The sequence below is a fragment of the Crocodylus porosus genome, unplaced genomic scaffold (genome assembly GCF_001723895.1).
Source record: "Crocodylus porosus isolate Cpor-Errol unplaced genomic scaffold, CroPor_comp1, whole genome shotgun sequence".
NCBI lineage: Eukaryota > Metazoa > Chordata > Crocodylia > Crocodylidae > Crocodylus > Crocodylus porosus.
The window spans coordinates 51,670,846-51,684,479 of record NW_017728948.1 but is presented as its reverse complement, the minus strand read 5'-3'; the positions used below and the strand labels follow the sequence as shown (position 1 = coordinate 51,684,479).

The following is a 13,634-nucleotide window of genomic DNA, read 5'->3' as shown; positions in this document are numbered from 1 at the left end:
GTGACGCAGGTTGTCCATCCCTAGTGAATTGCATCATGACACCTGAGAACTCTAAAAAGTTTTCTACTTTTCAGTATGTGTTCACATGTGTAGATACAAAGCTAGCAAGCAACTACATTTTCTGTTCCCATTCTTCACATCTCTCTGCCTTTTGGCTGAATGTGATGGTAGTAAACTTTTGCTTATATGAATTTGATTTTTTTTCTTTTGATTTTTACCTAGTTGGCCTGTGATAATGATAATACCTGTTGTTTGTTATGAAAAAGTAATGCAGTTATTTTTCTCTTGATCAGCCTAGATTGATCCTTCTTGTCACAGTTTCAAAGGGAAAATGTCTTGTAATTTTGGCAACAATAAATACAATGTTTTGTTTAACAGAAATTTAGGTCAGAGTTTCATTTGTACCCAGTTTCTTTTACATGTCCTAAGAAGGAAAGCCATGGAGGAGATAATTAAATTAGTTATAGCCTCATCCTGGAGATGGCTCTACATCAACTTTGGCACTTATGTGCTTTAAGACTTCCTAGGGAACACCTGCTCTGTAGTGCTGTGCATGGTAATATCCTTGAATGAACCATGTCAGCCAGGGATTATCAGGTAGTATCATCTTTTAGATGAACAAATGAGAAGACTGTCTTCATGTACAGGTTTCCTAATCTAGTGAGGAAGGCTTTAAATTTCCCTGGGGGATGATAGAAAAGCCAAGAGGTAAGTAAAGAGTTAGAGGACCTGCATAAAACTTAGTAAGGGGAAGCAATGGTGGAAGCTTTAGCACTGTCCTCAGGAAGAAGATAGGACAATCAGTTAGATACATGAAATGCTTATATACTAACATGAGAAACCTGGGGATTAAATAGGAATACTTGGAAGTTCTCATACAGTCACAGAATTATGATGTTATTGGGATTACCGAGATACGGTGGGATAGTTCACATAATTGAAGTGCTGTCATGGATGGGCACAACTTGTTCAAGAATGACAGGTAGGCAGATTCTTAGAGTGTATTGGAGATGACTTTTTGATGCAGATGATAGAGAAGGCAACTGTGGAGTAGCTCTTGACTTGCTGCTCACAAGCAAGGAGGAAATAATTAAGAATGTGAATGTGGAAGGTAACCTGGGTGACAGTGACCCTGACATGACAGAGTCAAGATCCTAAGAAGAGGAAGGAGGGAGACCAGTAGCATAAAGGTAATGGACTTCAGAAAAATAGATTTAATAAACTCAGGGAGCTGGTGGGCAAGTTCCCCGGGGAAGTAAGTCTGAAGGGAAAAGGAGCCCAGGACTGCTGGCTGCACTTTAAAGAGGCCGTATTAAGGATGCAGAAGCAAGCTGTCCCAATGCAACAAGTCAGCAGCAGGGCCAGTTGTGATTCACCCTGAGTTACTAAAGGAATTGACTGATGTAACTTCACAGCCATTGGCTATCATCCTTGAGAACTCATGGAGAGTTGGGTAAGATACCCTATGATTGGAAAAGGGCAAATACAGTGCCCGTTTTTAAGAAAGGTAAGGAGGATAGAATCATAGATCTGTGAAATTACAGACCTGTCAGTCTGACCTCAATGCCTGGCAAGATTATGGAACAGGTTTTCAAGGAATCTGTTATATAACACTTAGAGGAGAACAAGGTGATCAGGAAGAACCACCACAGATGCACCAAGATCATGTCATGTCTGACCAACCTGATTTCCTTCTATGATGAGGGGACAGGCTCTGTGGATGAAGGAGAACAGTAGACGTGATATACCTTGACTTCAGTAAAGCTTTTGACATGGTCTCCCCTGACATTCTCATTAAGAGGCTAATGATATACAGACTAGATGACAGTATTGTAAGGTGGGTACATGACTAGTTGGATCATATGCTCAACAAGTAGTCATTAATGGCTCAATGTGTGGTTGGGAGTAGATATCAAGTGGGTTGCCCAGGGTCTGTCCTGGGTTCAGTATTGTTTAATATCTTTGATTTAGACCATAGGATTGAGTACATGCTTAACAGATTTGTGGATGACTCTAAATTGGGTGGAGCTGCAAACACTCTAGAGGGCTGGGTTAGGATTCAGAATGACCTAGATAGATTGGAGTCTGCAGTCAATCAGATGAGATTCAACAAAGACAAGTGCAAAGTCCTGCACTTGGGATTGGATATCTGAATGCACAAATACAGATGGGGAATGACTGGCTAGGCTGTAGTACTTCAGAGAAGGACAGTGCTAAATATGAGCCAACAGTTGACTATGAGCCAAAAGTTTGTTCTTGGTCTCAAAAAAACCCCCAAAAAACAAAAAAAAACCCCAAACCCACAGTATGCTGGGTATTAACAGGAGAGTCTTTCAAATCAAGGGAAGTGATTCTTCTGTGCTATTCAGTACAGGTGAGGCCTCATCTGAAGTACTGTGTCCAGTTTTGTGTCTTGCACTTCAGGAAGGATGTAAACAGATTGGTAAGACTCCAGCACAGTGTGACAAAAGTGGTTAGGAGCTTTTAGCAGAGAAAAGATGAACTTTTTCTGTGACTTTAGGGAACAGACTTAGGAGCAATGGCCTCAAATTCCAGCAGATGATATTTAGGTGGGAGATTAGGAAGCACTTTCTGACTAGGACAGTTGTTAAGCGTTGCATCCAGCTAGAAAAGTTTTGAAATTTCCATCTCTGGGTATTTTCGAGAGCCAGTAAGACTGACACTTGGCTGGGATGGTTTAGTCAGGAATGTTCCTGCCTTGAGCAGTGGGCTGGACTAGGGGACCCCATAAGGTCCTTCCAGCCCTGCTTTTCTATGATCTTAAGAAATTTTTCATTTACTGTATGGATCATAATGCCATAGGGGTTATAGAAGGTTGTCTACTCTGTCCATCCACCACTTTATACTTGTTCTGTTTAATCAGGAGAACCTGAAAGTGAAATTGGTTAAAAACCACGTTTTCATATTCTGTTTAAAATGAATTAGAAAAATATAAACTCTGGCAAAAATGGTGAAAAATCTAATTATATAAACATGTTTATATTAATAAGCCAGCATCTTACAAGTAAGGACATTAGATTTGTTTTTACTTTTATGAAATTTCAGTAAAGCATCTTATCTCTGTCATAGTTCTAATATTTATTGCAGTTATTAATCTAGAACTGCTTAGATAGCTTTTGCCTGTATTATTAAACTAGAATGGGTTATGCAAGTCTTCCCTTACGATAAGAAGTAGATGGTGTGTTTCTAAAGGGAAAGGCTTATGGTGTGCTTCTCATAGTATTTTTCCCCCGTTTTTAAACATAAGTTACTAAAATAAGACATTAAATTTGCCTTTCATTCTTTAATTGCAGGTAAAGAAAGTAATTGTTTATTTGGGTAGAGATAAAACAATGCAGTTATTGGAAGAACTGGTGAGTGAACTACAGCTTACAGATCCAGTCAGCTCTGGAGTCACTCATATGGATAATCCACCATATTACCGCATCACTTCCAGTTACAAAATTCCTTCTGTCACTTCAGGTAAAAAGAAATTTTACTGGGTTATTACTGTGTTTCAGAGGTTAATACATAATTGTGAGTTAGTTACCCCAAATACAAAGCGGTATACATAGATACAAAATATAGTCTCTTATTAAAAATACATTTTATTACCTTGCCATTTTTGTGCACCTGAAGTTCTCACTAAAGTTAACAAATAGAAGATTGACCTTAAAAGATTACTGATTTAACGCACATCGATCTTGCATGCATCTTCTCTGCTGGGTCTCATCTACACTCAACATTTGCACTCTTTTTCTTTTTTAATAAGTTGAACATGCAGGAAATCTTACATAAGCTTATATATATTTATTTTAAATTGGTAATTTAACGGCATGGGCACATAGGTAAATTAAGGTGGGGCCAATGGGACTGGGGACTTGCTCCTCTTGAATCCAACAAAAAGAATCTGAAGATTTAAAAGGACACTTAAATACTACCTGCATAATCCTGGTTTACACTGAGCTCTGTGGAAGAGAGCTCTCCAGAGCAGCCTGGGCAACCATAATAGCTACTTCTCTTTAATCTGAACAGTGAATGAATTCTGTGCTTTGCCTCTCTGAGGCTCAGCGCACAATCTCACCCATGTCATCTTGTCTAGCTGTAAAGCACCTAACATACACATAGCATTAAATAATAACAGGGGCCCAGTTCAAAGAAAATATAGACCCAGGATTTGCAGACAAATTAATTCACAAGAATCCTTATACGCTGCTTAAGGTTGTTTTTGTATTGTTTTGTTTTCTGTTTGGAGGGAAGGGACTTCCCTTTTCAAGTTATTCTTAACTTTTTTTTTTCTCCTTGTCCTTAATTTACAGGTACCACTTCCAGCAGCAATACAATGGTAGCTCCCACAGATGGCAATCCTGAAAATAAGCATGCTAAAGACAGTATTGAGGAGAAGTAAGTATTAAAGCAAAAATACCTAGATTACTATTGCAACTAACCTGGTAACTAATACAACTAAACTGCATCCTGATGACTTGTACTGTGTCTACATTGCAAGTAAGGTGCGACTGCAGCTTATGTAGACATGCTTGTATTCAGTTTTAAACTGGTTGACTCAGGAACCAGCAACAGGACAGCCATGAGAGCCTGAAATTCAATACTGGCTGCAAAACCCACCTGAAAAGCTGAATAAGTGCCGTGGTCATTACCAGTCTTCATACAGTTGTGGCTACATAGTTATTACTGCCTAATCTAGATAGGTTAAAGCTAGGCTCATATGTGTTTGTCTTTGTGACAGTCACATCTTAACTGCAGTATAGATATATACCCTTAAGTTTGCAGTGTACAGTATTAGATTTGCAGTTATACAACAGTTTTCTGATTGTTTTATTTGATCAGCAATATACAATAGAGATCAATAAGTTATATTTTCATATTTAGAATACTAGCACTAGTTTTGTGTGGCACTTCTGTTGAGATGAAGCTCTTAAAATAATGCTACTACACTGTCAATGTGATAGATATATGGCATTCTTAAGGGTTTGCCTGCACAGGAAACTTTACCAGCCTAATTATACTGGAATAATTAAACCAGTTTGTTTACCAGTAATAAGTAAGAGAGTATGAACTCTTATTCTATAACAGGGATAGGCAGCCCCCAGCATGCATGCCAATTAGTGGCACATGGAGACATTTTCTTTGGCACACCAGGAGGAGTGCTGGGGAAATTGTTAAAAAAAAATATATTTTTTAAAGTTGCTGCTCTGGGCTGTTTAGACTCAGGAGGAGATGCTGCCTGAAGAGCCCTCAGGAGAAGCCATTGGGGGCAGGGGAGAAGCCCCTTCTGCAGCTCTCGCTGTACCACTACCCATGAGGCAGGCCCCCAACACTCCCACCTCCTCCCGCTTAGCAGCGCCTACTATAACTCTTCCTAGGCTGCCCTGATGCATCCTCCCACAGGCTGCCAGGGAGGGATGTGCCTGCACATGGGGGAGCAAAGGATGGGGAGAACAGGGGAGCTCTGTGGGATGGGGAGCCACCAGCCCTGCCGTACCAGGTGCAGCCACAGCTGGAGGGGCAGGGAATAACACCATCGCTTCGGCTCCTTGCTGCAGCTGCATCGAAGCTGCTTGGCTGAGGAGAGCCTAAGGTGAGAGCAGTGAGGCCGGGATTGCGCTGCACCCACTCCCCTCCTCTCCCAGCCTATTGCACTGTCTCCTTCCCACTGTAGGACATCATCAGGTCAGTCTTTGTCCTGCAGCCCAGCGGCCTGGTTGCACGCATGTGTCTGGTTCTGTGTGTGCATGTGCATCTGTGTGTCTGGTTCTGGGCATCTGTGTGTATGCGCACGTGTGTCTGGTTCTGTTTGCACACGTGGTTCTACTGTGCATATGTGTGGTTCTCTGTGTGTCTCATTCTCAGTGTGCGTGCACGTGTGTCTGGTTCATTCTCTCTCCCTCCTCCTTTTTTCTTTCTCTTTTTTGTTTTTCCTTTCTCTTTCCCTCTTTCTCTCCCTCTATTTTCTCTTCCTCTTTTTCTTCTTTCTCTCTCTCTTTCATCACAACATGCTTAACAAAAAAAGAATACACAACAGCAAAGGTGGTGCATGAAGTTTTGTTTTATTGTCACCAGGTTTAGAATTTTTAGAAAAGCTGGTATTTACTGTAAAAACAAAACAAAACAACCCCCCCACCCCATGTATGATTTAATATGCAGTGTGTCCTGCCACCTACCACTACCCCCAGTTGTGTTTTTCTAGCATGCCAGCACTCTGGCACCTTACAAAGTAGATGTTGAAGGTTTTTTGGCACTTCAGCTAAAAGTGTTGCCAACCCCTGTTCTGTAAGAATTTTAACTATTTATGTATACTGGCATAAGGTCCTGTGTGGACACTCTTATTCCAGAATGCTCATACTCATACAGGTATAACTTCCTCCATGATTTATAGCTATTTTTAGGGAAGACATTCATTGTAGTATTCTGAATTGTGCTTTTAAGAGGGACAGTACCAAACTCAAAATCCACAAGGAGGGGGGAAATAAAAGATGGCTTGTAGATACTGTCTTGCCCTGCTGCCTTGTGGGCTGTAGAGATCTTCAAAGTAACTTGAACAGTTCAGAAGGTCTGGCTAAACTCCCATAGCCTTTCTCAGTAGTAACATCCAGGTAGCTACAGTGGTGCTTTCTGTGATCTGGTCCATGATATGGCCCTTCAGGGCATATGGACTGCAGGGTCCTTTGAAAGCAGCCTAAGTGCTGGTGCCAATGGAGTCTTCCTATCTTTGGAAATTGTGCTTTTAGGGTTTATTATCCTGCCTTTCTTTACAGCATGAAGTGGAAATGAGGATTTTTGTCATGAATAGCTGTGCTAATTCAAGCTGATCTTGCTCTTCACTAAAAGTCAATATTGACTTCACTGTTTTAATGAAGAGTAAGATCAGCTTGAGTAAGCTCATTGGGGTTTGCAAAATGCCTGTTAAACTCTGAATTCATAACTCTCTTATTTCCCTTGAAATGATTAACCTTGGTTTTATTTCAGTTAATATTTATCTTTGATCAATAAGATCTAATATTAACATTTAAGAAAGTCAGTAAGTGCTTATGGTGTTACTACAAAAACATCATTTATTATGTATGTATTATTGAATATGCACATTACATAAACATTGTATTCAGCTACATATTAATGCACTTGTTTTGACAGAATATATTTTCACAGTGGACTGTCTAGTTAAGATGCCTAAACTGGTATTATTGCAATGTGGAATCAGTTCCTGACAGATTTAATAGAGGGATGAAGTTTAATTTGCTACTACATGAAATATTTTTTTTTTTATGAATGGCCTTTTTTTGCATTATATATAGCTACCTTGAAATGAGCTACCTTACTCCTAAGGCACTGAATAGTTAAATCATTTTACTATAAAATACGCCTGTTACTAGCACTAGTGTGTTCATTCCTGCAGCTATGTACATCTAGACATCTACAGTGGATTGAACAGTAATCTGAACCGCCAGCACCACAGGCTAGAATCTCGGTACAGTAGCAGCTCTGGAGGATCATACGAAGAGGAAAAAAGTAATTTTTAAAAAATCTTTAACTGAATATAGTCTGGAATTTTCACAAATAAGTATTAGAATCTGTTCAATAAAGGTTGCAGAAGATGTAGTATTGGGAGAGTAACTGAATACTCTATAGAAGAGGAATTGAGAGAGGCTGCTTTCTCTGTTTTTTGGCTATGTCTGAAATGTTAGCCATCAGTTTTGTTGAGTCTTTCTATATAATTTTCTTCCTAATTGCTGAACCTCTGGCACCTTCCAGTCATTACCTATGTAGCTGTTGCTCTAAAGTTTATGCATTATTTCATTTTATTTTAAAGTTTTTATCTGACATCCTAGCTTAGCCTTCATACTTCTTAACCCACAATCTCCTGTCCACAATCACCAATAAACCATTCTCATCCTTCCTGCAAATCACAGTTCTGGTAGTTCTGTGACCTCTTTGCACACTGAATATATGTCACTGTGGCCCAAGGCAGCACTTATGCTGAGATACTAGCTCTGCTCGTACAAGCTTTAGAACTGAAAGCAGTATAGGCAGCACTGATGCACCTAGTAAGATCAGACATAGAAGCATGTATTTATTAACTCTGATGCAGCATCACACTAAGATGGCTATACTGCTTCTGCTTCTAGTGTGCATGCTGCCCTGCATCACATAGACATTTTGCCTTTTCTTGACAGTTATCAGGCTCTACCACTTTATAATTTATCACCAAAACTCTAAATTCATGTTCTGGTTTTTCAGAAAAGGTACAGAGAAATAGTTAGCTCCTTTTGTGTCTGGGGCAGGAGGAATAAGTATTAGGCAGACCACTGTCAGGGAAGGGACAGTCTTACCTGACCCTGCTCTTTGCACTCAAGCGACAGCTGTGTCTGCTGCTGTAGCAGCTTTGGCTCAGGCTGCTGCTACTGGGGGACACCAGATGCAGCAACCCCCATGTCTAGGGCTTCCTGGTGCCCTGTTCCCTCCTCCTCCTCTCCACCCAGATATGCTACTGAATGAAATGCTGAACCTCTCATAGCAAAGATTCCTGCAGGGTGTGGGGGTGAAAGGACATCATTCTGCTCACCTCCCTGCCCCTTATAAATAAACTCCTGGGAGAAGTGCCATGGTTGGGCCATGCAGGGCTATTCCTCATGTGGCAAAAATTCCCAGTCACTACATTAACAGCTCTGGAGAACCATATAAAGAGGATAGCAGCCACCCATCGCCATAATCCCCACTCCCAGTGCTGTTGCTGCCCTCCTGGACTGCAGCCCCGACCCACCCTGCCTGCCCTGTGCAGATCTGAAGGTACAGGTCCTGCCAAGCCCTCCCAGACAAGCGGTCAGAGCAGCAGTGAGAGCCACCATATGAACGGATGAGCCATAAGCACTGGATGAGCGGTGCATGGTGGCAGAAGCCACCTGCGCCTCCCAGACCAGGTGCAGTTCCATCCTGCACTCCTCCCGGGAGCAGTCCTGCTCTGCACCAGCCCCAGCCTGGCCCACCATGTGCAAATCAAGGGGCACCCTCCCCCCACCCCACCCCCATACACTCCCATGGTGCGCGCAGCAGCGGGAGCTGCCTGCGCCTCCCAGACAAACTGTGGCCCCGTCCTGTGCCTGCTTCAACCTCACTCCCTCCCTCCCTCATTGCAGGCATCTACAGGTGTGCAGCTAGTGCCGTGGCCTGGGAGCCAACCCTTCATGGCCTGATACCAGGATGTGGCCCAGCGGTTGGGAAGCCCTACAGTAAAGGACCCACACTTTCCCTGACCGTCCTCTTGCTACCAACATACTTGTAGAAACCCTTCTTCTTACCTTTCGCATCCCTTTGTTAGCTGCAACTCCAGTTGCACTTTGGCCTTCCTGATTTCATCCATGCATGCCCAAGCAACGCTCTTATATTCTTCCCTAGCTATTTGTCCAAGTTTCCACTTCTAATAAGCTACCCTTTTGTGATTTAGTTTGCTGAAGGGTTCCCTGCTAAGCCAAGTTGGCCTTCTGCCATTCTTTCTAGTCTTCGTGTGCATCGGGATAGTTTGTTCCTGTACTCTCAGTAAGGTTTCTTTAAAGTACAGCCAGCTCTCCCAGACTCCTGTTCCCCTTAAACTGGCTTCCCAGAGGATCCTTCCCTGAATGAGTCAAAGTTTGCTCTTCTGAAGTTCAGGGCGCTTACTCTGCTGCTCTCCCTCCTTCCTTTCCTCAGGATACTGAACTCTGCTGTCTCATGGCCACTGCTGCCCAAGTTGCCATCCACTACTGCATTCCCAGCAGTTCATCCCTGTTTGTGAGCAGCAGGTCAAGAAAAGCATGACCCCTAATTTGCCACTTCACCACTTGAACCAGGAAGTTGTCCCCAATATTCTTCAAAAACTTCCTGCATTGCCTATGCACTGCTGTATTGCCCTCCCAGCAGACTTCAGGGTTATTGAAGTCCCCCATGAAAACCAGGGCCTGTGATCAGGAAACTTCTGCTAGCTGTTTAAAGAAAGCCTCATCCACAACTTCTTCCTGGTCTGGTGGTCTGTAGTAGACCCCCATTACAGTGTCACCGTTGTTGCTTTCCCCTCAGGCTTGCTGAGAGACTCTGGGTTAAGGTCAATTTCCAGTTTCATATTGGAGGTCTGGACAATCATATGGCTCTTTTCCATAAAATGCAACTCCTCCTCCTCCTTCTGCCCTGTCTGACCTTCCTGAACAGTTTGTACCCATCCATGACAGTGCTCCAGCTATGTGCGCTCCCACGAAGTCTCTGTTGTTTTGGCCACGTCATATTTCCATGACTTCCAGTTCTTCCTGCTGGTTTCCCAGGCTCCATTCACTCATGTACAAGCACCTGAGGTAACTAGTCAATTGCCCTGATTTCTCAGGAGGTATGAGAGCATTATTTCCTAAGACCTGCTTGCTCTTCCTCCAGGTCTCCCACTTCCCCGGTTACCTTAGGGCTTTGGTCTCTATCCCCTGGCAAACCTAGTTTAAAGCCCTCCTCACTAAGTTAGCAAGCCTGTCTGCGAAGGTACTCTTCCCTCTCCTTGTCAGGTGGATCCTATCTCTTCCCAGCGATCCTTCTTCTTGGAAGAACATCCCATGGTTGAAAAAGCCAAAGCCCTGCTTTGTCTTATTTGGACAGAAGGCATATCCATCAGTTCCACTGCAACTTCAGATGATATGCTACCATGCTGTGCTTATTAAATAGTTTCTTCAATGGAAAGAGGGTCAGAGTTGAAGAAAGTTGTTGGATCTGAAAACACTTCATCCTTTTGTTTGTATAATAGCAGGAATGAATTAGGATATCAAAGACTTGGTCAGTAATTTGCTTTGTTTCTCAGAATTCAGATTGGACACCAATGCAGGCCTCATTCAAAATAAAACATTTCAGTACCCTGAACCCTAATACAGACTGTTTCAGGAAGTGTTTTAATTGTCCCAGCTATAAAATTGAAATGCCCTTCCTCAGGTCTAAGAAAGAGGGAGACCACAGGCTAAGCTAAATAGTGGAGAGAAGATTCTGTGCAAATGCAAACAGTTGGCTTGAAGGGATAGAGGAGGCTTGTAAACCATTTCACTCCTAGTTTATAGCCCTTCTCTGTCTCTTCAGTGTCACTGAAGTAAATCTGGAACCAGCATCTGCTTTTGTGAACTGCCTTGTTCATTACCACTGGGCCTGGGTAGTCGTTACAGACAACAAAAGGGAAAGAGTCATTGCCCATGGGTATTCTGTGCATTTCTGCAGATTGATTTGTACACCCATACCCTTCCTTGTCCCTCTTAAGGGATTTTGTACAGGCACCTGCTACAAAGTGAAGTGGCTTCATTGCTTCTGTCTAGAAGCTGTGGAAAGTGCCTACAAGTACAGGGAAGGATCCACATTGACACAAACTTGGAAACAAAGTTACTCATCTTATAGCAATTGTGGCTGTTTGAGACTTTCAAATCACTGTGGATCCAACAACTTATTTCCTGCTTTCAGAGTTCCTAGCTGACAGGGGCTTTGCATTGCAAAGGAGCTAAATCACTGGTGCTCTGCCAAACTATAGGAGCATTAGGAAATACAACCCCAATGGACAATACTACTCAACAGAATTTGATTTTATGCAAGGCAGGTGCACACTTGCTTTATCATCATCTTAAAGAACCATAGTTACTGAAGGATGTGTAACTGTACTTTTTTCTAACATTATCCCAATAGTTTTTATACTTGGATGCTTTTGCTTACTGGAATATATAACTTCAAATCCTAACACATTTTTAAATTAGTGTTGTTTAAATTAAATTATTAGGTAAAAATAACCATTAGTAAATTTAAATACTTCGCTTGGAGAGATCTAAACAGAAAAGTAAGAGATTTATTTTGGTAGGTGATTCAATGCCTCTGTATTCAAATTGGCGACTGAAAGTGATGGAGCATAATCAAGGAGAGCCTTTACCTTTCCCACCTACTGGGGGTTGTTGGTCACCACTGGTGGATTATTTGCCTGAAACTTCATCTCCAGGCATGTCTCTTCACAGGTGAGTATTTATCAGTAATTGACGATATGGCAATTTTTTTGTATATGTAGGTGTCCTATAAGCAGCTTTTAACCATTATTGTTTCATTTTCTGCATTACTTATTTCAGAATCTGCAGGTTATCTCTTAGCCATGTTTCAGTTGGAAGGTCTAAAGCCTGTCAAATTAACTGGGCAGTATATTGTGATTTTATTTGTGGACTTGCATAGTCTTTACAGTAACTAATAATTAAAAACATCTTTAAGCTACCTACAGTTATTCAAAAAGTAGAATTCGGTTGTGTTTTGTTCTCTTAACAAAGTGGTGTTTTGTCCTTAGGTGTAACATAGCAGTGATCCTTCTGACAGACTTGATAGTTGACCACAGTGTGAAAGTGGAGTGGGGAGGATACCTGCATCTTTTGCTTCATGCAATTTTTATAGGTAACTCTGTTCTCATTGAATTCTTGATTTTTGGTTTTTTCTTTTCTTTTTTTTCTTGTTTTTAAAGAAGGCATGTGAAAGTTTGAAAATTTAGTTTTGAAAATCACAGTAACTGAAAATTATGGCAAGAGTCCTTTGATGCAACTTGTCTCCCAAAGTTGGACAAGATTAATATTTGTTCATTTAGCAAAAAAATCTTAGCAAAAGCAGAGGGAAAATCTTTGGTATTTGAAATATTAGTTTTCTAGGTCATTGTGACAATCTGTTTAAAACTGACTCTGAATAACTTGAAAGGTGTTCTTTGTTAAATTTGGGGGGAAATCCATTAAAAACTCCCAGTCATTTGGGAAATATTTCCATTTTTTAATTTGATGCTGATAAGCTGTGTTTGCAGATGCTTAGGATAAATCCAGCCACCAATGTAAGCAAGTGCAAATATAGTAACTTTAGTGCAATTGCATCCATTTGCACCACAGCTAAATACAATTGTTTGTGTGACAGGATAAAATGATATTCTGGTGCATTTTTTTTTCTTTGCTTCTTCCTACATTCTTTTACTTGCACTCCTTCCTTATAATATTCTATAGCTTCTTGTCACCCAGGCCTTATCAGCAGAATGAATATGTTCATCAGCCTTACCAAGCTTTTACTACTCTGAGCAAATAAACTATATTTTCTCAAAATGAAGACGGCTATGATTATAAGATGACCTCCCCACAAACCAATTGGATTCTATATATGGAGTATTTATAAAATTTGTTATAAATTTCCAGGGATAGAATCTAATTATTTGGGGAAAATAAATCTGAGAGGCAGTCAGGTAGCCCATTTGCTCTCTGCTTCCCCCCAGCTATTTCTCCTGGCATACCCTTCCCTCTCTCCATACTATCAGACCCTGCTATCCCTAAGCGCATAGAATTGAGGATCAAATTTGAAAACAATAATGTTGAAATAAAACATGGCTATAGCAATTTGCCTATAGTACCCATATACTTAGTTCTTCCAAAACGTATGCATGTTACTTTTTTTTTTTTTTAAACTGCTGTAAGCTTTAGCATAGATACTCTCTAAACAGAATTTTAACCAGCATTTTGACATCTGCAAACTATAGAGATAGGTAAAATTATCTATATATCTATATAGATATATATCTATAGAGAGAGAGAGAAAATTAGGGAGGGAGAGATAAAATTAGGTTTTTTACACAC

At 41.2% G+C, this 13,634-nt stretch overlaps 1 protein-coding gene across 5 annotated transcripts in view; it reads left to right on the top strand.

Moving 5' to 3' along the window:
- The window catches only part of FRYL (FRY like transcription coactivator), a 311,142-nt gene that overhangs the window by 225,980 nt on the left and 71,528 nt on the right, over window positions 1-13,634 (top strand). For all 5 annotated transcript variants that reach the window (XM_019552760.1, XM_019552761.1, XM_019552762.1 and 2 more), the window contains 5 exons: window positions 3,315-3,483; window positions 4,320-4,404; window positions 7,415-7,527; window positions 11,855-12,005; window positions 12,323-12,426. In XM_019552760.1, the coding sequence (XP_019408305.1) occupies window positions 3,315-3,483; window positions 4,320-4,404; window positions 7,415-7,527; window positions 11,855-12,005; window positions 12,323-12,426 (622 nt within the window). The remainder of the gene's footprint in view (window positions 1-3,314; window positions 3,484-4,319; window positions 4,405-7,414; window positions 7,528-11,854; window positions 12,006-12,322; window positions 12,427-13,634) is intronic.